Source organism: Polypterus senegalus, chromosome 2 (genome assembly GCF_016835505.1).
Source record: "Polypterus senegalus isolate Bchr_013 chromosome 2, ASM1683550v1, whole genome shotgun sequence".
In the NCBI taxonomy this organism is placed as follows: domain Eukaryota; kingdom Metazoa; phylum Chordata; class Cladistia; order Polypteriformes; family Polypteridae; genus Polypterus; species Polypterus senegalus.
In genome coordinates, this window is record NC_053155.1 from 140,291,726 (window position 1) to 140,318,376 (window position 26,651).

At 36.9% G+C, this 26,651-nt stretch overlaps 1 protein-coding gene across 2 annotated transcripts in view; it reads right to left on the bottom strand.

Moving 5' to 3' along the window:
- Window positions 1-2,110: 2,110 nt before the first annotated feature.
- Window positions 2,111-26,651, bottom strand: part of oca2 (oculocutaneous albinism II) — a 313,977-nt gene continuing 289,436 nt past the window's right edge. For both annotated transcript variants that reach the window (XM_039744702.1, XM_039744701.1), the window contains exon 24: window positions 2,111-2,574. In XM_039744702.1, coding sequence (XP_039600636.1) covers window positions 2,487-2,574 — 88 coding nt within the window. In that variant the 3' untranslated portion in view covers window positions 2,111-2,486. The remainder of the gene's footprint in view (window positions 2,575-26,651) is intronic.

Genomic DNA, 26,651 nt, shown 5'->3' on the forward strand with positions numbered 1-26,651 from the left:
AAAATATTTTAGCAGTTGCTGATAGAAAAGAGAAAATCAACAATTTCAGAAATGTCTGCTAATGCACCACGAGAGCAGCAGCAAACCAGGGAATTAAAGAACGGGTTTAATTAACGACAAGAATCAGCGCCTAATTAAGCAGCTGGTTGGAGTGAAGTTGGTTGGAGTTTGAGGATCTGACTTAGTTGGTCTTCTGTGGGCTCACTCACTTCACATTTCATTTCTGTTTGGGTGCCATTTAAGGAAAGAAATGGAGCAATTCAGAGGAATGATGAATACAGGGGAACAAATCTTAAAAAAGCAATTTAACTAAAATGAATTCACAAGAAGTTAATCAGCAGCACAAACAGGGCACTTATTAAAAATAAATAAAGGGTTAGAATGAAAACCTGCAGCCACAGTGGTCCTCCAGGACTGGACTTGGCGACCCCTGCTCTAACCAGTCCACAACTCGCTCAAAAACTTTTGCTCCAGTGAGTTTGAACCTTCAACATGTAATTTCTCCGGAGAAACGTGAAATTGAAGTTTTTTTCTCAGCCACCACTACAAACATGGGGTAATTAACATATAAAAACAATTTCGGTGGAGTATTTCTTTAAACAGAAGAGTCTCAACCATATTGCTATATATTCTCATCATATTAAGTCACATATCATAAATTGTTCATAAAGTTCCAATTTAACCCAAAAATCACTCTTACAAAAATTCTATAGGGTGGTCCAGATCTAATTATGCAATTTTCATTACGCGATAACTTAAGTTTATTACATAGAAAATCGCCTGAAAAATCCCGGACCATCGAGAAGCGAACTGACGACATAAAGAATCGTCTTCGTGCCGAACTGGAATCGTCCCCGCATAAATCAAAGTCACCCAGACAAACTGGATCTGCATAATTAGATCTGGACCACCATGTATTAACGATAATGAAATGTCTGAAAACTTTTCCAAGAAAACTTGGAAAGTTAAACATTTATTTTGATCTGCTTCATCCAAGATCCTTTTATATCATTACATATTTTGTCATGGTGGTGTATGTGAAGTTTGTTCAGACTGCTGCACTGCTAAAGGTAAAGTTTAATTTTAAACAGTTATCTGTAATTGATGTAGTAAAGAATATTTACATTAGATGTAGCCTAAAAAACAACTTTATTGGAAATTAATTTTAGTAACAAACTGATGAAAAATGAAGGGTGTGAATTATTGACTTCCATTTATACAGTGTCTTTTTTCCTGCCGATCTGGCATCAAGCAGTATGAAACTAACTGGTAAAGTGTGGAATTGCTGCCAATATTATCATTACTAGTTAAAATTTTGACCTCATTCTGGAAAGAGGATTGCTGTAACAATTTCCTGTTGGTTGTATAACTAACAACAAAATCAGTCTGTATGTTTGCTTCTTTATCAAGTAGTGAGTGGATTAGAACTCCGCTGGAGTGTTCTTCTCAATTGGAATTTGGTTCCTTCTCTGTTGTCAGTGGTCTTCCTTGCTTGTCATTGATGGGAGCATCCCTGTTGACCCAGTAGTTGCCATATACAGTATAAGGCTGGTCATCTTGGATATTCTTTCTTCCTTTTTCTTTCCCATAGGCCTCCTCTGCTGAGTTTGCAAGGTGGTCCATGTATTTTTCTTTATCTGTTCATAACATTTCAATGTGCTGCAACTTAATAGGTTACAACCATATCCATGTTCTCATACCACACATTTTTCCAGATTCCATAATTTAGTAAGAAACAATAAAATGGCATTTCGTAATGTGAAGGGCTGATTTTTTGACTTTTAAGGTTTCACATTTGCTAATATTGTATGAGGACAGTAATTTAAAGCAGGATGCTACTGCATTATGTATAAGCATGGTAATACAACAAATAGGCATACCTGACATGACACTGCTAAAGCAGTGTTAACCGGTAACTCTTTCAAGGCAACAATATACCGTATTTTAATATACCTAATAACAATTAATGGTTCTAAATGTGATCGTCAGGAGTATTCTCTGAAACAGAACTGAATGCACCTATGACATGAAGTAAAATAAATTATACTCAGTAAAGACTTAACTATGACACACAGTACAAGAGGATGAAGATATTGAAAGAAAAGTGGGTTACAAATAGGTTTTATTGTAAATATATCTTGTAGTAAATATGTTAAGAATTATATTATTGTTTTAATCAAAACAGTAAAAATATTTTACTTTTTTTTTTTCATTTATATGCTCTTAGGATGAGAATAATGTCAAAAACTACTCTTTAGGACTCATGTTCCGAACAGATATCTTGTCTTGTATACACTTTTTAATACATACTTTGTTCCCTTGTGCACTTTTGACTTTGGATTGTAACTGTGTAGAAAACACACCATACTTGAAGCATGCAAGACATTAATCAGTAACAAACAGTTATTTGTTGACAATGGTCTTAGAGTTATACCCTAAAAGACTAAGTACAGAGTGGCTTTCACTGGTCCCAGTTCTGGCACAGATTAAATATTCCATCCAAGTCCAATGTGAATGGCAAGAAGATAGCACATGCCCACAGTGGTGGATACAAGCATCATTGGGAATCCAAGCCTGAAAAAGAAATTGCACGTTATCAAATATTGCATAAACTTGTTAAAGGTATTGTAGATACAGGCATTAAGATTATGAAGACCAAGATTTAAATATATTCACCACGATTCCTAATATTTTTACACTTTTCAGATTGTCAGGCAACAATGCTAAACTAGCATCAAGAGACAACATAGTTAACAGCATCATTTTGGTTATTTCATAATTAGATAATGCACATTTTATCAATATTTATATATAAATAATAATAATAATAAAATAATATCAATAGGCCACAGGTCCGCCACGCCCTCGACAGTTCGCATACTAGGAGAAGGTGGGAGTGGAGGATGCCATCATCTATATGCTACACCGATCCCTCTCCCACTTGGACAGAGGCAGTGGTGCTGTAAGAATTATGTTTTTGGACTTCTCTAGCGCCTTCAACACCATCCAACCTCTGCTTCTTAGGGATAAGCTGACTGAGATGGGAGTAGATTCACACCTTGTGGACTATCTTACAGACAGACCTCAATATGTGCGTCTTGGGAGCTGCAGGTCTGACATTGTGTTCAGCAATACAGGGGCGCCGCAGGGGACTGTACTTTCTCCGGTCCTGTTCAATCTATATACATCAGACTTCTAATATGACTCGGAGTCCTGCCACGTGCAAAAGTTCGCTGATGACACTGCTATTGTGGGCTGCATCAGGAGTGGGCAGGAGGAGGAGTACAGAAAGTTAATCAAAGACTTTGTTAAATGGTGCGACTCAAACCACTTACACCTTAACACCAGCAAGATCAAGGAGCTGGTGGTGGATTTTAGGAGGCCTAGGCCACTCATGGACCCTGTGATCATCAGAGGTGACTGTGTGCAGAGGGTGCAGACCTTTAAATATCTGGGAGTGCAGCTGGATGACAAATTGGACTGGACTGCCAATACTGATGCTCTATTTAAGAAAGGTCAGAGCAGACTATACTTTCTGAGAAGGTTGGCATCCTTCAACATCTGCAGTAAGATGCTGCAGATGTTCTACCAGACGGTTGTGGCGAGTGCCCTCTTCTACACGGTGGTGTGCTGGGGTGGCAGCATAAAGATGAAAGACGCCTCACGCCTGGACAAACTTGTTAAGAAGGCAGGCTCCATTGTAGGATTAAAGTTGGACAGTTTAACATCTGTGGCAGAGCGACGGGCATTAAGCAAACTCCTGTCAATCATGAATAATCCACTGCATCCACTTAACAGTGTCATCTCCAGACAGAGGAGTAGCTTCAGTGACAGACTTTTGTCACTGTCCTGCTCCACTGACAGACTGAGGAGATCGTTCCTCCCCCACACTATGCGACTGTTCAATTCCACCCGGGGGAGTAAATGTGAACATTAATTTTATTTTTATTTTTTTCATTTTTATTACTATTTAATTTAACATTGTTTCTTTGTATCAGTATACTGCTGCTGGATTATGTGAATTTCCCCTTAGGATTAATAAAGTATCTATCTATTTTAATATTTAGGTACCAGTTTAAATACAGTATCAATGGCACACTCTGTTCTGCCAGCTGTCTGCCAAACTGATTTAATATTTGCCAAACCAGACATGAAGATCTAGAAACTACTGGATGACCCAGGGCACCAAAACAAGAGTGAGCCCATGAGAAAAACACCTACTGCACGTCTGGATAGGCATCACCATAACATTAGAACATATGCATTTATTTACAGATAATGAAACAATTCATGGGAAAACACACCTTTGGAATGATTCCAGGAACATGACAATGATTTGAGGTTAACGCAGCAGCTTCCAGATGTCAATCCAAATCAGAATTCGGAATTAGAAGGAAGAAGCTGTCCCAAGTGAAGCACCACTGTGAAGTAATTTTGCATGTGTGGGGTATAATGAAATACACACTGTTGTGTATTACTGCACTGTGCTACAGGTTTAAACAATAATTGATGAAATCTACCTGTGCAGCAGACAGAGTAAGACCATATATCAATAAGGTAATACACCTAAGACAATAGATGCATTTTTGATATACAGTATGAAACACTAAAACCTGGCCAAATATTGACACAACTCGCTGGAGCTATTCTTTTTATTTATTTTTTTTTGCTGCACACATCAGGATGACAACTTCTCTTGTCTAAAATTATCACAAATGATAGGCTACCCGCTCAGTATCAAACAAATGCTTACCACCACTTAACGTTATACAAACAGTTTCGCTGTTTCAAATAAAGGATATATGCTTTACACACATCCCTATTTTGTCAAAATATCGTTATCTGCTTCTTCTGGTGTGTTCATATGCTGTTCCTTCACATTAGTACCATTTCTAAACATGTGCAGTATTACTAAATGAAAAGAGCAATGTCCCTTTGTACTATGGGAAAAATTCTTAATACAGTCCACTCATAAAATGGAGTTTTTTAACACTTACTGTAAGTTGTTGTTTGAAGTCTACCTTTAAGGATGAATGATGATTTCCACAGCAGACACACATATTAGAGTTTCAACCTGTGACGTGTCATATTTGTAAAGAATACTGCATCTTTTGGCAGAATAACTAGAAATTAGTCAAATAGTAAACGGAGGGACTAATCCACAGGGTATTTAGGAAAGTGAAGGGCAATACTGAATAGTTAAAAGTACCAGATAAATAAAAATGACAGTAAATGCATTACCTAAAATGCATAAGTTGTTTAAAATTTGGAGTTTATGCCACACGACTAAATGTGAAATAAAGAGTAGGGAAATTTCCATGTAGGAGTTAAACTGTTAAAGAAAGAAAAATTTTAAAGAGCAATTTCCACCAGCACCTGAAATGTGCATGCCATTCTACCTTTCAAGATACTAATCTTGTATACGTGTTGACTCTTTATTACAGTCATTTTACAGTCAAGGACAGACTTGATAAAGACTGCTTTTACCTGTCACAGCCCATCTCGGAGGGCTTAAGCTTTATAATCCTGATTGAAATCAAGGGCTGTCAAGTATTTCTCAAAAATCACAATTCTTTCAGACTTATAATTACTAAGAAATTTGCCGATGCTCAAACAAAGTAAATGCAAGCCCGACATTCAAAGCTTCATTGCTCTGTACTTACATAATTACAGTGGTTTATCTTTTTGTGATACATAACTTAGTAAACATTTGCCTTTAAATAGATGACCAACCTTGTTTGATTCAAAATGTTTTTTTAATAAAAAAAAAAAAAAGCCTACAAGCACCAATATGCAAATATGGATCTCTTGCTGATCATTTGTGGGTATGATATGAACATATGAGCTGATAAAGAGAAAATCACTTTTATCTGACAACATAAGGTAGGCCAATATGGAATGGTAAAGCTAAATGTTTTGCTTGTTCCTAAATTGATAAAATGATATAAAAGGTAATTGCAAAGGAACTGACAGGGTCTTAGAACTGGTACATGACACAGGAATCACCCAGTAAAGACAAGAAACCACAATTACAACTTGTTGGCCTCTTCAAGTGACAGCAGACAAGTCTGCACATTTCTTTATACAGCGTCCTGGAAATAATTAGTCACAGGATTTTGAAATGACAAAAATAAAGGGAATAACAGAAAACCAGAGCAATCACTTACAGACACCCATAGCTGGTTGCAAGTGGTTTCTGTCCGAAACATGGGATGTTGCTGCATATTACAGAGGGTAGGTAGTATGAAAGATACCAAAAGTGTCTGTTGTGCAGAGACCACCAGAGTGAGATACAGTATGGTGGGAATGCCTCAGAACTTTCAGAGATGAATTTGGCAGAAATGAGTGCAAAATATATTCTAGTTGGGATTTCAAGATTGTGTGCATCTCTGGCACAGGGAACTAGGAATCCAGAGGCAGACTTGGAGGGGGACCTCATCTGACAAGAATGAAGTGAAAGGGAGTATTCAGAAGCATACAGTATAGTAATTTTGGATAGTTAACATGTGAGTGAGCTAATTTGTCTCACAGTGATGTAAAGTCAGGCCAACGGAGCAGCTAGGATTTATTTTTACCTGAATGGTTGAGTATCCCATTCTTGTATGTTTTGGCTAATAAGCAACAATTTTTTCATATATTAATTTGCTTTTGACATTCTTTGTTCATGGTCAGGGTGATGACATTTAAATATTACAATACATTCATGTTTAAACTTTCCAAAAACAAAAAAAAACACATTTTATTCCTTCTTAATTGTACAATAATTTGTTAACATTACTTTTTACTTAAAATCTTACAAGATGCGTGTCAAAGGTAAAATGAGAGAAAGAGAGAACAGGTACAGTAGTCTCGTGTTACAGCGATTCCATGATCTAAATAAGCAGTTTTAAAAATAGCTATTTTCCCCCCAATTTAAATTTCAATTACAGTCGACTGCACTTAAGTGCATGTTGGTTAAGCGCACGCTCCACTTAGATGCATGTGACTTGCATGGTCCCTATTTGTACTGTATAAAGTCAATTAAACGGGCAATAACTTTGAAGTGCACTAGCAATAAACGCACAATCTGCTTAAGCGCACGTACATTATTTATCCCATTGCTATTCTCTGGCCAAATTCACTCCAATTAACTGCATGGTCTCTTCACATCCAGTAGTCAAACAACGATATTGATCAACACACTCAAATGATGTAATCAGCGTGCGACGAAGTAAGTAGCCTGGCTCTTGTGACCAGCTAAAGGCAGATCATTCAGGTGCTGACGTCCAATCCCGGTACTGTACGGAGGACAAACAGTTTACGGTACAGTTACTAGGTTACACTGTAGTCAGTTTAGCAGCGTGTTATGTACATGTAAATGTTGTCTTGGAACTGCCAATGCGTTAAAAAAAGTCTGTTAGCAACGAATGTCATTACGGATTAGCCTTACAACTCAACTGTGTTGACTTCGTCATCCCATGTGCAAAAATCATTGTCTCTGGCTGAACGTGTCCATGTCTTAAACAGACATGGACAACAAGGAGAGTCAGGTCTATGTTGCAAAACATTATGGCGTTCATCCTAGCCAGATTTCTCGGATTTACTAGAATATGGAATCCATATTGCAAGAATGGAACAACAACAGCATTCCGCACAAAAACGAAAAAGAATAGGGAAGGCTGAAGACATACAGGAACAGCACAGTGGAACGTCTGTTCACAAACGTCTCGGTTCACGACCAAAAAGTTCGCCAAACTTTTGCCTCGGTTCACAACCACACACTCGGTACACGAACAAGCCAGTTTCCCTTGCCTGCCTGCAAGCTGAGAGAGAGAGAGAGCGAGCGAGCCACGTGCCTGCTGGGGAGGGGGAGATTGCTGCACGTACTGGCTGCCTTCTGCATTTTGTACAGCTGAGACTCTCTCTCTGAGAAGCAGGCAGTACGTGCACGTCCCCCCAACTCCACCCCCGGCACAGGCAGGCTGAGAGAGAAAGAGAGAGAGAGGAAGCGAGCAAGCCGCGTGCTTGCCTGGCTTTTTCATTTAAGCAAAGCCGCTCCTTGTTCATTGATATCAGTCAGACGTGTACTCTCTTTGTGCTCTACAGTATTTCATGTGCTTTTGCAGTTAACTATGGCTTATAAGCAAGTGAAGAGTGGTGAGAAGAAAGTTTTGAAGAAAATTGAAATCGAAGTAAAGAAAGAAATTACAAGAGGTGGAAAAACTGTTTACCAGTTTACTCATTTACCAATCTGAGAACCCTTGTGCTTTCAAGCAGCACAATGTAAACAAAGCCAGGCTGCCAGTAATGTGGAGGGCAAACACGAAGGGTTGGGTCACAAGGACTTTCTTTTTGGAATAGCTGCATGAGGCTTTCGCTCCCATCAGTTAAACAGCTAAAAACACCAGAAACCCAAGAAATCACAAGAGAGAAAACCCCTGAAGGAAAACACTTCATGCCAGAACTCGTTTCATGCAAGGTTAGTTTTCTTTGTGGTTTTTGTATTACGGATTTTTCAAAAGTTAATTTTTCAGTTCGTAGCGTGAATTGTTGCAATGTTATTTTTCTCTTTTTTCAAATGTTCGCTTTTTTCCGCTGTGCTTAAAACTCATTTTAAAAAAAGTGCTTACAGCGATCAGGCTGTAAGGCTATTAGCATGAACTCCTGCAATGTTTTTTGGTTGCTTGTGGTTGGTTTTTAAAGTTCAGATTTGTTCTAATGTTCGTTTTTTTCCGCTGTGCTTAAAACTCATTTTATAAAAAGTGTTTACAGCGATCGGAATGTAAGGCTAAAATAGCGTGATCTTGTTACTTTTTTGGTTGTTTGTGGTTGGTTGGTTTTTAAATACACTTCGGATTTGTTCTAATGTTCCTTTTTTTCCGCTGTGCTTAAAACTCATTTTAAAAAAACTGCTGCACATGCTGCTGACAGAGGGGGTGTGTGGTGGGGGGGTTTGTGTGCTACAGAGAGATTAGAGAGCGCAAGCAAGCAAGCAAGAGAGAGAGAGAGAGAGAGAGAGAGAGAGAGAGAGAGAGAGCGAGAGCAAGCACTTGCTTTTGGCAGGGAAGGGAGGGGGAGGAGGGGTGGGGGTGTGCTACAGAGAGAGAGAGAGAGAGCGCGAGCAGGCTGAGCAGGGTTGCCTGGGTGTTTTGTGTCAGTGTTATTCAATGTTTTTACATTAGTTTACTATTACACTGTGCATTCTATGGTGTAATTAACTATATTTGTGCTTAATCTTTACATATTTACATACAATTCGTACAGTCTGGAACGGATTAATTGTATTTACATACAATCCTATGGGGGAAACTGCTTCGTTTCACGACCAACTCGGTTTACAACCAAAGTTCTGGAACGAATTATGGTCGTGAACTGAGGTTCCACTGTACATGTATATCTGAACAGTTAATGTGTATATTACAGATGTATCCACTATATTCACTGTAGTCTGTTTTGATGAAAGTTATATTGTGTTTGACTAGGCTAGTAGGTGGGGTAACAGAATGGCCAACTTTCAGAACTGACTTGTTGCACTCCTATGAAGCACACGCGGAGATCTCGTCCGGAGGCCGTGCACTTAAATGGAGTGAACTGTATCTCAAATCTATTCAGTTCTACACTTGGTGTTGCAGCTTTAATTTAGGCGGTTCTTAGCCAATCTGTTTTCCTGGCTGTGAGGTTTTCAGTTTACCTAATATTTAAATCTATATTTCTGATATTTTGTCAGATGACTATGCTCAAATGCCTTTGTTTGACAAAAATTTATTACCATCAGCTGAAAGCACAGTCCTCACTTGGCATCACTCTCTTTTGGCTTTGTGTTAACTTTGTAACACTGTGGCTTCCCTAAAGAACTGTGAAGCATAAGGCTACATATCATGGCAATTGCTCATGGTGCTGCTTCTCCACTACAATCCCTGAGAAGGCATGACTGAGATGCTTACTTTGGGGACTGGGAATTGCAAGCAACTCCGTTAAACAGGCAGCTGTGCACATGACATATGAGCAAAAGATTGAAAATTTTGACAAAGTACCTACTTGTATTGTATTATATTTCGGACTTATTGACTACTGCTATGTTTTCAGATGTGTTAAAACTAGTTTGCTTCATTCTTAAGTAAAGAAATGGAAGTCACAGTTGAAAATTACAGTAGTACTTCTCTCTAGTAGTAGTAATTTATATAGCGCCCTTCACAGAGAAAAGGTCACAGAGCGCTGAACAGCAAATACAGTACAATACAACAGTTAAAACAAAACAAAAAACAAACCGGAACTATTCAGCACTGATTAAAAGCTTGTTTAAAAAGAAATGTTTTTAGTTGTTTTTTAAAAGAATCAACAGACTCGACTCCACGCAGACCACAAGGCAGCCTATTCCATAGTCTTGGTGCCACAGACTGAAAGGCACGAACAACCACCTCTTCTTTGAAACACAAGTCTTATATTGCTTTCTTCTTTTCCACAAATTAGAAGGAGCATACTGTATGTCAGAACTTCTGCATTGATTTTTCAAACTTAGAGCCATCAGGAGGTGGTTGCCTGAACAGTTGTTAGTAACTTACTACTGCAATGTTTAATTACTGAAGAAAGCTTACGACTTATTCTGCACAGTGTCTGGTGAGGCTGTGCCCTACTGGCACTTTATTCAGATACGCCACTGAGAATGCATATACCCAGTGGTTTATGTATATATATATGTATATATATATATATATATATATATATATATATATATATATATATATATATATATATATATATATATATATATATATATATATATATATATATATATATATATATATATATATATATATATATATATATATATATATATATATATATATATATATATATATATATATATATATATATATATATATATATATATATATATATATATATATATATATATATATATATATATATATATATAGTCGCAGTAGGGGGCAGTAGTGTTCCCTTGAACCCTCAGGTACCACGCCAAACACCTGGTAAAAGTGCTACAATTATTCTTTTTATTATAACAACGTGCACCAAGCACCCTCCACTCCACACTATTCATAAACCACAATAAAAATAATAATCACAATCCTCCACTTCCAGACGCGTTGCCCTCCTACCACCCAGCTCAGCTCGCCGTCTGGGAGTTCCCTCAGTCCTTTTATAGTCCCTGACCCGGAAGTGTTCCCAGTCCCCAGTCCATGTGATCTTGTATCACTTCCGGGTCAGGTAAAAAGTACTTTTCTTTATCCCGGAAGTCCGTCGCTCTTCCTATGACGAACTTCCGGGTCATAGTGTACAAATAAGTCTTTGGTCCTCCCTGCAGCTCCCTCTTGCGGCCCCTGTGGTATCCAGCAGGGCTGAGGATAAAAACTACATAGTCCATGACTCCCTGCTGGTCTTAGGGGCACCTCCATACTGCAGGGAGGGCTCCATCTGGCGGCTTGGGGGACTTGGCCGGGATAAACTGCCCAGCACAGTCCACAATATATATATATAAATAAAATATTGTTACTAATAACTTAACTAAATAATTTTAAAAAGGAAACAGCAAAGGTAATACTGATAGTAGATACTTCTGCAAAATTATGGAAACTAAATTCTGTATTTATGAGAGCATATATGGATTGCAGAGCTGTATCATAAATGTTAGGATTTTTAGTTCACATCTAGTTTCACCCATGAGTGTATTACTTTCACTTTAATAGTTTAAAAAAACCATTAGCTCAGTAGCAGTTTCAAATTATTCAGATACTGTTTTACAATACTGCATTGCCAATTGTTACTGCACTGACATATTACAAAATGTTGGGGCAAGGCTATATGGAGATAAGTCAAGACAAAAGGTTTCTGTAGGAGTTAAAATTCAAAGAACGGAGCTTTCATAAAATAAACATACATGAAAGAGGATTTTTTTTCTTTTTTCAGAGAGAATATATACTGTTTATTTATGAGACTTGGAGTTGGATACAGTACAAGTGACAACTGAAAAAAAAATGTATTGCCCTAAATGGTGTATTTTTAATATGATAAATGTATAGAAATAAAGAAACTGTACAAATAGTCATACTTAGGGAGTTACATGAAATACATCAAATTGTAGCTTCTTTACCAGGATCATTTCATGTGGCCTTTGACAGTTCAAAGTGTTGTTTGTTTCCTGTAACTAACTGACATTCATTTTAGAGGTATTAACCCAACTGTAAAACAGAGACTAATGTGCAAAAAAAAAAAAGATTTTAGTACAGTTTCACATTTATACAAGGTTGATGCGAAATATAGTAATTACTATTTAAAAATTGCAGTAGCAATAGAAAAGTAGCATTTCAATTTCGTCAACCCATTGCATTTAAATTATGACCAGTTTCACTGTAATAAGGCAATTGTCAATGGAAATACGTTTAAGATAAAATGTTACAAAATGATTATGTTTCAAGTTTCTTAAATGTTCATATTAAAAGCAACACAACTTTAAATCTTATGTATTCTCTCAAAGAATAAAGCACATTTGTTTTTGGTCTACTGTTCTGGTTCTGATATCATTTAGATATATTCTCATTAGCAATTCATTTGAAGCTATTTACAATTTATACACTCCTGCCATCACTGAAACAGAAAAAAGAAATCATTCTCGATTAGAGATTAAAGTGTCACAACACACTAAAAATACTCTTAAATTGAAAATCATTATACTATTCTGCTAATCTGGGGGGGGGGAATCAGATTTTGTACATTTCTCTTGCTGCAAAATGAGGGTAACCATCTGTTTCCTGAGAAATAGAACCCAAAGCCATAGATTGACAAACCTAGCAGTCACAAAAACATTAAGAACTGGTCATTATCCAAACAATTAATCAAAATGGCAATGCTCAACTTTGATTTATGTCGATATTTGCAGTTACAGCCACCACTTTCTCCTTGGAAACTTCCAATTCCAAAGTGTCAGTTTATCCATCTACATTTGCTGCTTGCAAATTAAGGTTTTTAGATGAAAAATAGAGCTATTAAATATGTATTAGAAATGTTCAAAAAATAAAAAAGGATATTCATAACAATTGCATATTATGGAATTCCATTTGGAAGTTAATTGTGTCTATAATGTACACCAGAAGTTTCGCTCAATATGGCATATTTTGCAAAAAAACTCTAAACTGCTTCAGGAAATCTACACTGACACATTTGTAACATTAACATATAAAAATGTTTAAATGGAAATACAAAATTACTTCATTATTGTATAGAAATGCAGTAAAAAGCAGGAGAAAAAAAAGCTCAAACTAGCTGTTCCTAAATATTCCTGGAATTTAAAGTAAATAAACAGCAGATACCTTTCAAACCAAAGACAGAAAAAAATATACAGTAGCAAGACAATAATGCATTACTCCTTAAAATATATATACACACACATTGTATAGTGAGTTTGTTTGACAAAACCCATGTTGGCTCTGTTTAAAATATTTAAATGTTTTATTACATTCCAAATATTATTGCAGATTCATATAGCTGTTGCTGATTATTTAAATAGTAAAACACTAATGATGGGGGGAAGAACATCAGCACTAATTAGAAGCTGGTGAGACAGAGTTTAGAAGCAAGCTGACACACAAAGAAACCTCCTTTAACTATTACTATTCTGTATATCCTCAGAAAGGGTGAAAAAAGAAATAGAAAATGTTTAGTAAGGAGCGAGGGAGCAGAATGACAAAGTCTGTACACAGCCAGGCAACTGGGACATCAAAGAAGATGAAATTTTGTGAATAAGGTTGCATACATGAAGGCAAACTGCATAACAGAACATCTGCTAGGTAAGGCAATTTCATTATTTATGTTTGCAAAATTTTTTTTTTTTAAATAATGGTTCAAAGATGGTATTAAAATCACAAAGCCCAAATGGAGCAATAAAAGAAGGCATTTGAAAGGGAAACTCAAAAAGATAATTCTTAAGATACTTCTCTATGGGACTTAGAGGAAAAAATATAAAGCAATAAGTTTGCATGAAAGACTTGGTATTACTGACCATTTCCCTAAACACATCAATTTTATTTGTTTGATTGTTGCTCATTTGGTCTGGTATATATATATTTTAATTTGAAACAATTGTATACTTATTGCTTTATTTAATTTCTCTATGTATAGGACCGTACATTTTTTGTGGCTTTATTATTGATGCTTTCGCACCAGTGGGACTATTAAACAAATGTATGTAATTGTACTATTAAGTGTAATGACAACACTATTTTAGAATTGTGAATCCACCTAAAAATGTTCCACATCAGAATACCAACATGACCATAAAGTCCTCATCATGACAATGTGTTGAATACAGATAGAGTTGATTCCTTAACACGAATTATATGAGAATAACTTCAACAGCTTGTCAAGAATTCTAGACATATTCAAGAAAATTGGTTATGGTTAAATTCTATACTTGCTAATGGCTCTACTTATTTTAAACAAAGAAACATTACATATTCTGATTTCAGCCATACTCTTCTATGAGCAAACTTAATGTTAGGAATTTTTACTAAATAATACCATAAACCTTCAAGATTTTTAAATGGGTTTAAAGCTGTTGCGTGATGTTAAATGACGTTAACTGTACAGGTATCATGCTAGACAGTGACATTTAGTTTAAAATAAAAACTTTATATTAAAGTATGATGATCCAAGTTCCATTTGTGAGATTCTGGTTAATTAGTGCAATTTGTTAGTCTGTACTCCTAATATAAATATCATACTGTCTCTCTCTCTGTAAAGCATTACAGCTTGAAAAGCTTAACATATCATTCACTAAGACAAGTTGCTGCAAACAGATTCTACAAAACAACTTTTTTGGCCTGTAATGTGCTACAGCCAGTTTCAATTGGAAATGACATCCGAGAACATAAATTAAATGAACACAGTCCCATAGCAAGCAGCATACACAGTACAAAGTTTGACACTATTGTATGCTAGCAAATTAGGTGATGAGAGAGTGGTTTTGTTTTTCATGGAGAACCATATTTATCTTTTCAATGTGAACATCATAATTGCACCAGAACACTCTAAAAAAAGGATTTTCAGAACTAAACTTGAATTACAGTACAGGCAGTGGTTTCATCCATCCATTAGTTAACTCAGTTAATTCAATTGAGTAATGGCAGGCTCATTCTAGCAGAAATGGGTTCAAGGTAGGACTGGTTCTCCACTCGTACATCACCACCATACTCCATACTATATACTGTATGTACTTCATTTCATATTCCAAGAGTATTCTTAATGAGGTTTGTATTTAAACAGATAAAGAAGGGAGATGGAGGGATGTTGCGAAACCTATTAATTATTTGCTTTGGTGCACATCTTTCATTTTGAGTTTGTCTTCTTCAGAGATGGATATTTGGTTTAGTGCACCTTAGAAAATAATATGGAACACAATTGCACTCCTTACCCTTTACACAGAAAGTTCATGCATTTAACCTTTTGTTATTTAAAGTATAATCTGAACCTCTTTGATTTGTGTGGTTTTAATTAATTATTCTGTTTTTTTTAGGAGTGCAATTTTTTTAAGAGACTATACAGAAAAGCAAAGCTGAAAAGGCACCTTTGACAGAATTAACTTGCAAACAAGGCAAACCAAAGGCTGATTAATTGATTTTATATATACTAATAACTAGCCTTTATTTTCCATAGCACCCACCATAATCAAAATGATAGTAAGCTGTCATACAGGCTGTACAATTGTGGGATGTTGATGTAATCAGTCAGGAGGTAGAGGTCGCTCTGAGGAAAGGTGTGGGGGAGGTCAGAAAGATGAGGAGTTAATAAAGTTAAGGAAGAACTGACAAGATTGCGTGGTCCATTTATTTCAGCAATATATAACAGCAATACAGTAGACTACTGTTTCAGTTTCAACATTTAAAAAACTGGTCAACTTTGCAAAAAAATTCAAACACCACCTGTTCTGTGTTGTGAATTTATTTCTGCCATTTGAGACTGGACTATTCTTGAGTCTTGCACTTACTGTAAAATCATATGCACGGACTTTAAGGATAGCATATTCTACAGGGAGAGTTACTTCTGCTCTGGTACACAAAAGCCACTCCTAGAAAAGGGCAACACAGCAACATGCAGGGGTTAAGTCAGGTCAGGTAAGGCTGGGGAGCATGCACAGTTACAGCGCATTACCGCAACCTCCTCACAACAAAACAGCTTGGAATCCTGGTTAGCAACCCCCCAGGCAGGCACATGCTCCAGTTCCACCCCTCAGAAAGCCACAGCCAGGCGTTACGTAGGTTTCCCCTTGGCCTGGTCCAGCCGCTTGGATTCTTTACAAACCAGCGGTACCCAAGCATCCTCCAAAGAGGCACAGTACTGATGGAGTCCAGTTTTCGTCTCAGGTCACTGGATAGTGTCCATGTCATGCAAACGAATAGCAAAACAGAAAGCACCAGGACTCTAAAGACTTGGACCTTCATCCTTTTGCAAAGATATTGGGAGTGCCACACACCACTTTCCAGCAACCTAATCAACCCGTCCCCACGTTTTCCTAATCCATCTACTTACTGCATAGGAAGAATCACTAGAGACATGAATGTCACTGCCGAGATAAGTAAGCCTCTTGACAATAATAATTAACAACTCATAATTCACCCCCTGTAGTCCTGGAATCAGCCTAGTCGCTCTTCTCTGGACCTTTTCTAGTGCTTCTATGTCCTTTTTGTAGCCTGGAGACCAAAACTGCACACAGTGCTCAAGATGAGGCCTCACCAGTGCATTATAAAGCTTGAGCTTAACCTCCTTGGACTTGTACTCCACACATCGTGCTATTTAACCTAACATTCTGTTAGCCTTCTTAATGGCTTCTGAACACTGTCAGGAAGTTAATAGTGTAGAGTCCACTATGACTCCTAAATCCTTCTCGTAAGGTGAACTCTCGATTTTACCACAACCCATTGTGCATTCAAACCTAACATTTTTACTTCATATGTGTAATACTTTATATTTACTGACATTAAATTTTATCTGCAACAAATCTGCCCAAGCCTGTATGCTGTCCAAGTCCTTCTGATATAATGGATTCTAAATTATCTAAATCATTTATATATATTTAAAATAGCAGCGGCCCTAGCACTGACCCCTGTGGAACACCACTTTTAACAGCTGCCAATTCTGATGAAGCTCCTCACACCATCACCCAGTGCTTCCTGTGTCTGAGCCAATTCTGCACCCATCTAAAAACATTACCCTGAACTCACACTTTTTATAGATTGATGCCCAACCCCTCATGTGGCATCTTATCAAATATCTGTCTTGTATACCTGGAACTCTCTCATTTTTACCTATCATTTTACTGACATTGCTCCTAATCTTTGTCTTGTGATTTTGTACTTGATCGCAGTGGTGAAGTGTAGACTAAGTCCTCAGACAAAGCAACTAATTCACTGGTCAATCTGTATCCCCAACCTCCCTAATGGATGTGTACTCTGGATTATGACCAGAAGAATGAGTGCAAGTAGCAGAGATGAGTTTCCAATGCATGGTTTCTGCCCTCACTCAGTGAAAATATGAGAATACATGAATAGGCTGGAGGAGCACACAGTGGCATAGGGATTGAAAGTTTACATTTTAGAAAATGGCCCCTGTGCAACCCTCATTGGAAGAAGACAAAGGACACTTGATGATAACAGTAAGTCTCAACTGGCCTGGGGGAATCTAGGAGTTCCTCAGGTGCAGCTGGTAGAATATACTCCCTGCATGTTGCTCTTGAGGACATCACCATAATAAGTAAAATGAAAGTTAATTCTATCTATCTACAGTATATTTATCTACTAGGTAGCAGATTAGACTAGTCTGGAATTCCAACCTGGTCACTTTGTGGACTTAGCATGTTTTCCCCATGTCTGCAGTTTTCCATCAGGCATTTTGTTTTTCTTCACTTTCTAAATACTGTACAGTGTGCAAGTCAGGACTGGTAGCTCTAATTTGGCTTAAAATGTGAGTGTGGCCTGCAATGGAGTGGTGTCCTCTCAAGGGTCGATTCCAACCTTACACATGATGCTGATAATTACAGGTAGCAAGTTTGATAGATAAACTAAAGTGAAGAGAACAGATACTGTACATGAATATTGGAGCACTGTATCTCATGAGTAATTATAAAGAAAATGTTGGTAAAAAGATGCAGAGAATTTTACTTTTTTTTATAGGGGCTTCCTCATCTTTTCCTCACAGCTGTAAATAAATAAATAAATAAAATAAAAAATAAAAAAATAATCCCCAAAGATGCAATAAAAAATAAACAGAGTCTATACACTTAAGAATGGAAATTGCAACAGTGTTAAAACGAAAAAATTTTTTAAGTGCTTCAAGAATTAAAATACTATTGTCAAGGGACTTTCACTTACACTTCCAAAGAATATCACAAGCTTTATGCAAGACTTAAAAATGCCATTAACTACTTTTTTGTCTGCCAAGAATAAAATCACCACAGGAGTCAAGGGGTATCCCTGATAAATTATTAAAATGCAGAAAAAGCTTCCTTACTTAGCTTTTTATTGTTTTTACAGTTTGATTCCCTCTATGCCAGTTTTCCCCAGATAAAGCAGATCATAAAAATGTACAACCAGGTGTGTAATCAATCTGCAACAATTTTTAATTAAGGCAGAACAAATACTCCTTTCCAGCATTCACACACAGAAACAGAACAGCTGCTCTAAAAATAGGCAGAATCTGGGTTACATCCATCAATTATAATAGACTTTGAATCACCACCAAGAAACACCCCATCAAGGTTTCACTACAAATTTGAACTACAAATTATTAAAGGCAATTATTAAAAGTTTGAGTTGCTGTTGGAAGACAACCTTACAGTCCATTCCTGGCGTAATAAAAGTACAGGTCTCTTTGTTTTTTTTTCCTTATTATTGCTGTAGGAAAATACACACTGACACTGCAAAAAGGGGAATTTCAATTTGAAAAAATCTTTGTAACTTTGGAAGAATGTGATAATACTACTCAAGAAATACCCAGTCATCATAAGTATGGGGTATATAATAAAAGACTTTTTATACACCAAAAATACATACTTGGTAAAAGAAATGCCATATCATAAATTAGTAAGGAAAGTATGAACTCTGAAACAGTGGAATTGGGGAATTATGGACAAGCCTTCAGTAATTCAAACCATCAGGTTCCCAGATGACTCCTAGAAGGTGAACACCGCAAGCATTGACCCTTAAACTATTCTTGCCCATTATGGTCAGGTTACCTTCTTACATCGGTTATAATCCCCTACTGTATATGCTTCATTAATTCCGTCTTCCATTTTGAACAATCAAGGAAAGGATGGGGTATTGCAGTTGGTTTTAGGATATTGATCCATGCTTGCTGAGATTGCGGAGACTGTGTACAGAAAGATGCATGTCTAACCTGTAGAGCTTCTTAAATATCTATAAAGAGATCAATATGTTGCAAAACTGCACATTTCAGTTGGTGGGAAATGTGACAGGTGGTAGCATTTTGTAATATTGTATTGAGGGAGAGTTCTTCATGTTCACTGATAACTCTCAAAGTTTGTAATTTGGGTTTATGTACTCTGATATCTTATCTGTATTTTAATGTAAAATGTAAGCTTCATTCTTATATCTGGCAGTTCTTAACTACTTTCAGTATCTGAAGCATGCTTGTTGAGGTCTTCCTTATCCTTTATAAATTGGAGCATATACTGAATTACCAGTGCTCAACATTCGATTAATTTTAAAATGTATACATAATATATCAGAACAACTGCTTTCTGTATTAAGAATGCTGTCACTATGGGCTCAAACAATAGTGCCATATGTCTGGAGAATGCCAGTTGGTGTCAATGACCAACTGTACCACATTATAAGGGCCTTGTGTGCATTGGTCCTTTTAAATATCTTATATCCATTGTCCGACACTTGATGACAGCTCCACTCCCTTTCCAATTCATTTCAGAAGTGAAGTTTATAATGCAAACAAGGGAGTCTAATTTTAAATATGACATGCAAACTATTGTTTACTATACTGTAGTTGGAAGTGGTTTACCAATTTCCGTTAAGTCTAATTAAACTGTGACATTTCATTGGTCACTTCATCAAAGCAGGGCACAAAGAGATGTGGTTAATTGTTATTTTACCATTATGATTCTACCATTTTATTTCAAATCCTGGGATACAGTACCATATTGTCCTCAGTAACCAACCAGCCTTATGAATCATGTTCATATATGTGAAATGAGCAGGTACAGAAATTACAACTCATAGGAAACTTGAGGATGTATGTTTTGTATCCATGAATTTATTGATTGTCAAAGATGGCAGTATTACATTTTTGATGGTGCACATCTGAGAACCATACTAACTATTCAGAAATATAAATAACTTGCTAGGAGGTCTAGGTAGGGCTAGAAATGGCTTGTCAGGGAAGCCGTGGATTAGGCCATGGGCAGATTGGGATGGGAATAGTAGGACTGGGGAATTTGACTCCAGTTACTAAGTAACCTTTCTCCCTTCAAAATTAATTACAGCAATTGTTTAAAGCAATTTAAGGGCAAGGAACATGGGTGCCTGGTCATAAGATAATTGTGTGACCAGTAGATACATCTTTCTGTAGAAGCGAGTAAATTGTAAACCAGGACTCTGAAACAACAAATAGACAGTTGTCAGAATATCAGGGAAACATATACAGTAAAAAGCAGAATCAAACTTTTAAAGGTTTCTGAATTCTGCTTCTTCTCGAATTAAAAGGTTTATTCTGTAATGTTTCTCCTTTATGTCATGTAAAATGTTTTAGAAACTACTTAAGTTTTTGTCCCTAAATAATGACACCTTTAGCATCCTATAAAATATCAAACTATTGAAGAACCCAACATAGTGAAACAGAATATGTTGTGCTGCACTAAGTTGCACTACTTCTATAATGCCAGTTTTGGAAAACCAGGCTTCTGTTCTGATTCATCACTCTTGGAAGATGTGCATTGTGTTAGCCAGACATTACATCCTTCTTTTGGGAACTAACCTAAAATGTGCAACTGCTTTTGCATGGATAAGCAGAACCTCAAATAAGACTGTGTCTCAGGAATGCTTTCTTTTGTTGGCTTATTAGCAAAATTAATATTCCTTGTGACAGGGTCATCCCTTAGTTCAGCAGACTGTGTCCACAGTGATGTATGGTATTTTTGTAACCAGATGATTAATGGGCCAAAGGCATCTTTTAGTGTTGAGAAAGCCTTAAGTGATTTTCAGTTGTATTCAAAAGCAGTATGAAGTAAACAAGCAACAAAGGCAAAAACTATTGAATGATTGTTGAATATTCCATGTAGACTATGAAACCAAAAGTAGCATCAACAATAGAATTCTATTTTAGAAAAACATTTTTCAAAATTAACTTGTCATAGAGAAACATGGTTAAAAAAAAAAAAAAATCACAGGCATTCTCTTTGTGCCTTTTTAACATTTTGTTAGGAAGTATTCGGGAGTGGTAGAGATGCAAACAGGTTTAAAGTCTGTCAAATCCTCAAGTACAGGAAGTGTCTTGCAGCAAATGAACTGAAAGGGTATTTTGGCATATGAGATAATATAGAATTAAGGAAGAATTGGAAATGATAGCGAGTGCTGGCTTATAAATAATGTAAACCTATATATAATCTTGATAAGCAAATAGGTTTTTACATTCAATTACTGAATGTAATGGATCTACAGTCATGGCAAGTTTCAAAGTAACACAGGTAGCCAACATTAAGATGAAATCATTTTCATTAGCAAGAGGAACAAGAAAATGTTTAAAGACCTTTACTGCTTACCAGAGGTTTACCCAAATCTGTTATTTTATCAGTTTCATTAAGAACATGGTCACAGCCCCATGAGCAGTTGATATTTGCTATCCCACCGGATTGGAGAGATTCACTTGCACTTAGTGACAGCACAATTACACTTAGGTCAGTAAAAAGACTGATCAACTGAATGCCATGAAACTCGTACGTCAGAAACACAAGGCATATGTGGCTCTTGAAAGAGTATCCCTGATTCGATGTAAATAATGTGACAATTTCCTTTTTTTTTTAAAAAAAAAAAAAAACACTTTTACATTTAATAGAAATATTTATAAAGTTCATTTTTGTAAATGTGGATTATGCTTTTTTTTGTTTTGTATTTGATGTGTAGAAATTCATTAAATTGTTCAAACTATAAGAATGTGTTTTTCTGCATGATGTAGTTGAGGAACATTCATACTTTTTATTTCACAATCCAAACCATTCTGGTGCAATAGGTTAGTAGGCTATATTTTATTAGTAAGGTCGTGTGTGCAATTGTGCCCTGTTAGGGCTCGTTTATACTTCACGCTCAGAACGCATACGCGCCCGCATCATGGCTGCCACACGTTCCCAGCATTCATTTGATGCGTCCCCTGAGCATGTCCTCAAAAATTAAACGCAACGTGTACGTGAGTTGCAGTACCAGCAAAAAGTAGAGGGGCACAGTGTGCTAAAAGTTGGAATGTAACGGCAGAGTCTCTGGTTACTATCTACATGTGACAGCTTTGCGGAACCTACAAGATCGGTGTGCGCACTTCGATGTTTGATGAATGGTTCGATGTGGTAAAGCAAAATGCCGACTTACATATACATTAGTGGTGCTTTTATATTCAAGCGTCGCATATTCCTGATCATAATGACACAATACAATACATTTTAAAAGTCTTGCATACCGTCTTCTGTGCCATCTTTTTTTCTATGGCTTCCTCCGATCCTGACATCAGCGGCAAACAGCAATAGATCGCCATAGTGAGCACATTAAATGTATAATTACATTTCCAACTCTCTCCACATTTAGAATCCTTCGATTTATACTTGATCTCACTGTCATGATGAAATGCATTAAAGTATGTATGTTACATTTTACAGATAAATCAGTAATTTTGTTTAAATAATGAATACTGTTAATAATTACACACATGGGGGTGACACGGTGGCGGAGCGTTAGCACTGCTGTCTCGCAGGGAGTTACATCACTGATATTCCCTGCCTGGAGTTTACATGTTTTACTGCTGGGTTTCCTCAGTGTGCTCCGGTTTCCTTCCAAAGATATGCAGATATGGTTACACTTAAATGACGCTAGTGTATGTGAGTGCTTGTAGTCACCTTGCGATGGGCTGATGCCTCGTCCAGGGATTGTTTCTGCCTCGTGCCCAATGCTAGCTGAAATGGACACATCCCTGGATTGATGGATTGAATCATTAGACATCCTTTTCAGAGATATTTCGGTAATGTGTCATCGGAATTTAATAGGTGTTCCAGGCAATTCACAACACAGCAAAGCAGAACCTGTTCTCACCGTGATCTCGCACTGCCACCTGGTGGATTCCTCTAGATTTACGTGAAGTATGCTCGCAAGTATAAAAAAAGTACAACGCTTGCATAGCAGGAGCATCCGCTGCAGCATGCGTCTCGTGAAGTATAACTCTGGCCTTATGGACTGACAAAGGCTAGTATGGCAGGGTGGCCCCTATCTTGCACTTGTAACTGCTTCTACTGCTGGAATTGATCACTGTTTAGATAGTGGGTATATAATATATTACTGTATTTAAAGAGTTTGATTTTTAATAAATATAAAAAAAAAATCAAACCAATATTGGGATTTTAAAACAAAGCACATATTCACCATAATTTATTATAAATTATGCCATTTCTTCTATAGGAAATTCATATATTCTTGTATGAGAGGAAATCTAATCGGAATTAAAATTTAGGCAATGAGCACCGCTATATACTTTCTTAAAAATACTGGGAAAATCCACCAGAATTCCCTGAATTTCAGTAAAAATATAAGCCCTATCACAAAGGGACTGGTCAGCTAAAGAAAGAAAGTAGACTTAGACTGTAGAAGTTTATACAAGTCAGTTATTATTTTGTAAAGTGTTAACAGTATCTTAACTTACTAATTTTCCCCATTTGACTTCCTTCTTTCAAATAGTCTCAATCGTTACAGTTTAAATCATATCTACATGACAACACAGCAGCCACACCATCTTTTTGGACCCAAAAAACATAACAGTAATAATAAAACAAAAAGTGTATAATGGCCATCACCTAATTTCAGATCTTGGTATATGCCTGGACTGTCAGGTATGTGTGGATGAAGTGAAAAGAATTTTCAAATATCTTGAAATGCATTTGAGATGTTTTGAAAGGCATGGAAAAGTTATTTTAAGACATTTGGAAATGTTACTTCAGCTTGTCATTTGTACAGTTCTGTACGGTGCGGTTTTTGCACTATGAATTAAATGTTGTATTGTTTTGTTTTGGCAAGTAAATTTTCTCACTTATAGACTGATAAATGTTTTAGAAAACGAGAAGTAGATATATACTACTTTAGCTGTCAGAAATATATTCATTTTATTAATCCAAAATGGATGCCAAATGAATTCCTAACATATGTCATTGAGTAGCAGTGAATGTGTTAGATTACATCCTATTTATTTTTAAGTATTTGTCTAAAGTTACTATACAGTCAATTTTACACTAATTAGAGGATACCTGCATTGTTGTGTTTGGTTGTAGCCACCTCTAAACATATCAGGAAAGCATACATTTTGATGAATGTAACATTTTGTGTTACAGCTTGTCAGTTTAGTATGCATTTAAGTGTGTTAAAAATCATGGTTTAGCCAATATCTGAATCGAACTAGATAGTAATTAACAGTATTATGTGCTGTACAGCTTGGTAATGTATTCATTGTATAATATGTTTGAACAACTACTTTTGTAAAGTGAATCTGGCTTCCTCAGAGCACTAGGAGTTCATGAAAGGTAGTTACTTAAATAATGTAATTCTTTAATGCCCAAAAGAAACAGGCATCTTTCCCCGCCTAGGTCAGCTGTATATTGTATTATTGAACTACTAAAGTCTGCACTCCCTGAGGGGATTATTTTCTTCAAGATTTGGCTTTGTAATTTTTTTTTCCATCTATTCTGCTGCCATCTGGCACTATTTCATAGATATATGGTTCTCTGTATGAGGATAAACTTCAACAGTACTGCAAAATTTACCTTGAACCAACTTCTACTTGTGTCCCTGTGTTCTAATTACATTTATTGGGACATTAAAAATTTCAGAGTACCCATATTTTCATTCTGACTATTAATTCTTTTCACAATTTTTATCACTTAGGTCCTCTACTATACTCCATTTGCTTAAACTAAAAGATTTAACTCATTCAGTTTTTCCTTAGAGCCCATACTGCACATATTTGTAGTCAGTCTAGATGATGTTCTCTGGACTTGCTCTAGCATGGTCCTTTTTTTAAAAAATATATGTATTCCAGAAGATGGCTCTCAAGTTCATCAGACAGTGTTACTGTGTAACCTAATACACTCTACGATAAAATATTTAACAGCAATAGAAGCTGTGCAAAAATAAAACATAATTGCAGAACTAAAAAACATCTGCCAAGCAAAAAGGACTGTGATTATTCACTGTTGAGTTTCAAAAAGTTTCAATGCCTCAATAGGATTTATCCAGCAGAATTCTTCTACTTACAGAAATACTGTAGAGCACAAAGAGAGTGCACGTCTTATTGAAAACAATGCACAAGGAGCGGCTTTGCTTAAATGAAAAAGCATGGCAGCTCTCTTTCTCTCTCAGGCTGCCTGTGGGGGGAGGGGGATGGTTTCGCTTGCACTACAGCCTACAGATAGGCAGGCAAACACGTGCAGCAATCTCCTCCTCCCCCTTCCCAGCAGGCACGTGCTCGCTCGCTCTTGCTCTCTCTCTCAACTGAGGACGCAAGGGAAACTGGCTTGTTCAGCAAACACGTGAAGCAATCTCCTCCTCCCCCTCCCTAGCTCGCTCTCTCTCTCTCAGCTCAGGAGGCAAGGGAAACTGGCTTGTTCAGCAAACACGTGCTCGCTCTCTCTCTCAGCTCAGCCAGGCAAGGGAAACTGGCTTGTTCATATACCGAGTGTGTGGTTGTGAACCAAGGCAAAAGTTTGGCGATCTTTTTGGTCGTGAACCGAGTTGTACGTGAACCGGGACGTTCGTGAACCGAGGTTCCACTGTATCTGGTGTGGCCACCAGCTGCTTGAAGTACTGCAGTGCATCTCCTCCTCATGGACTGGACCAGATTTGTCAGTTCTTGCTGTGAGATGTTACCCCACTCTTCCACCAAGGCACCTGCAAGTTTCTGGACATTTCTGGGGAATGGCCTAGCCATCGATCCAAATCGATCCGCTCCAGGGTACAGGCCTCGGTGTAACGCTCATTCCTTCGACGATAAACACGAATCCGTCCATCACCCCTGGTGAGACAAAACCGTGACTCATCAGTGAAGAGCACTTTTTGCCACTTCTGTCTGGTCCAGCGAAGGTGGGTTTGTGTGCATAGGCGGCGTTGTTGCTGGTGATGTATGTATGTATGTATATATGTATATATATATATATATATATATATATATATATATATATATATGACAGCAACACTTATAACAGTGACAAAACAACTACATTGACAATCATGTTACGTTATTTTCAAAATGTTACCTTTTCTTTTCATTACTTCTTTAACACACTACTTCTCCGCTGCGAAGCGCGGGTATTTTGCTAGTATATTATATATATATATATATATATATATATATATATATATATATATATATATATATATATAAACCTGAAT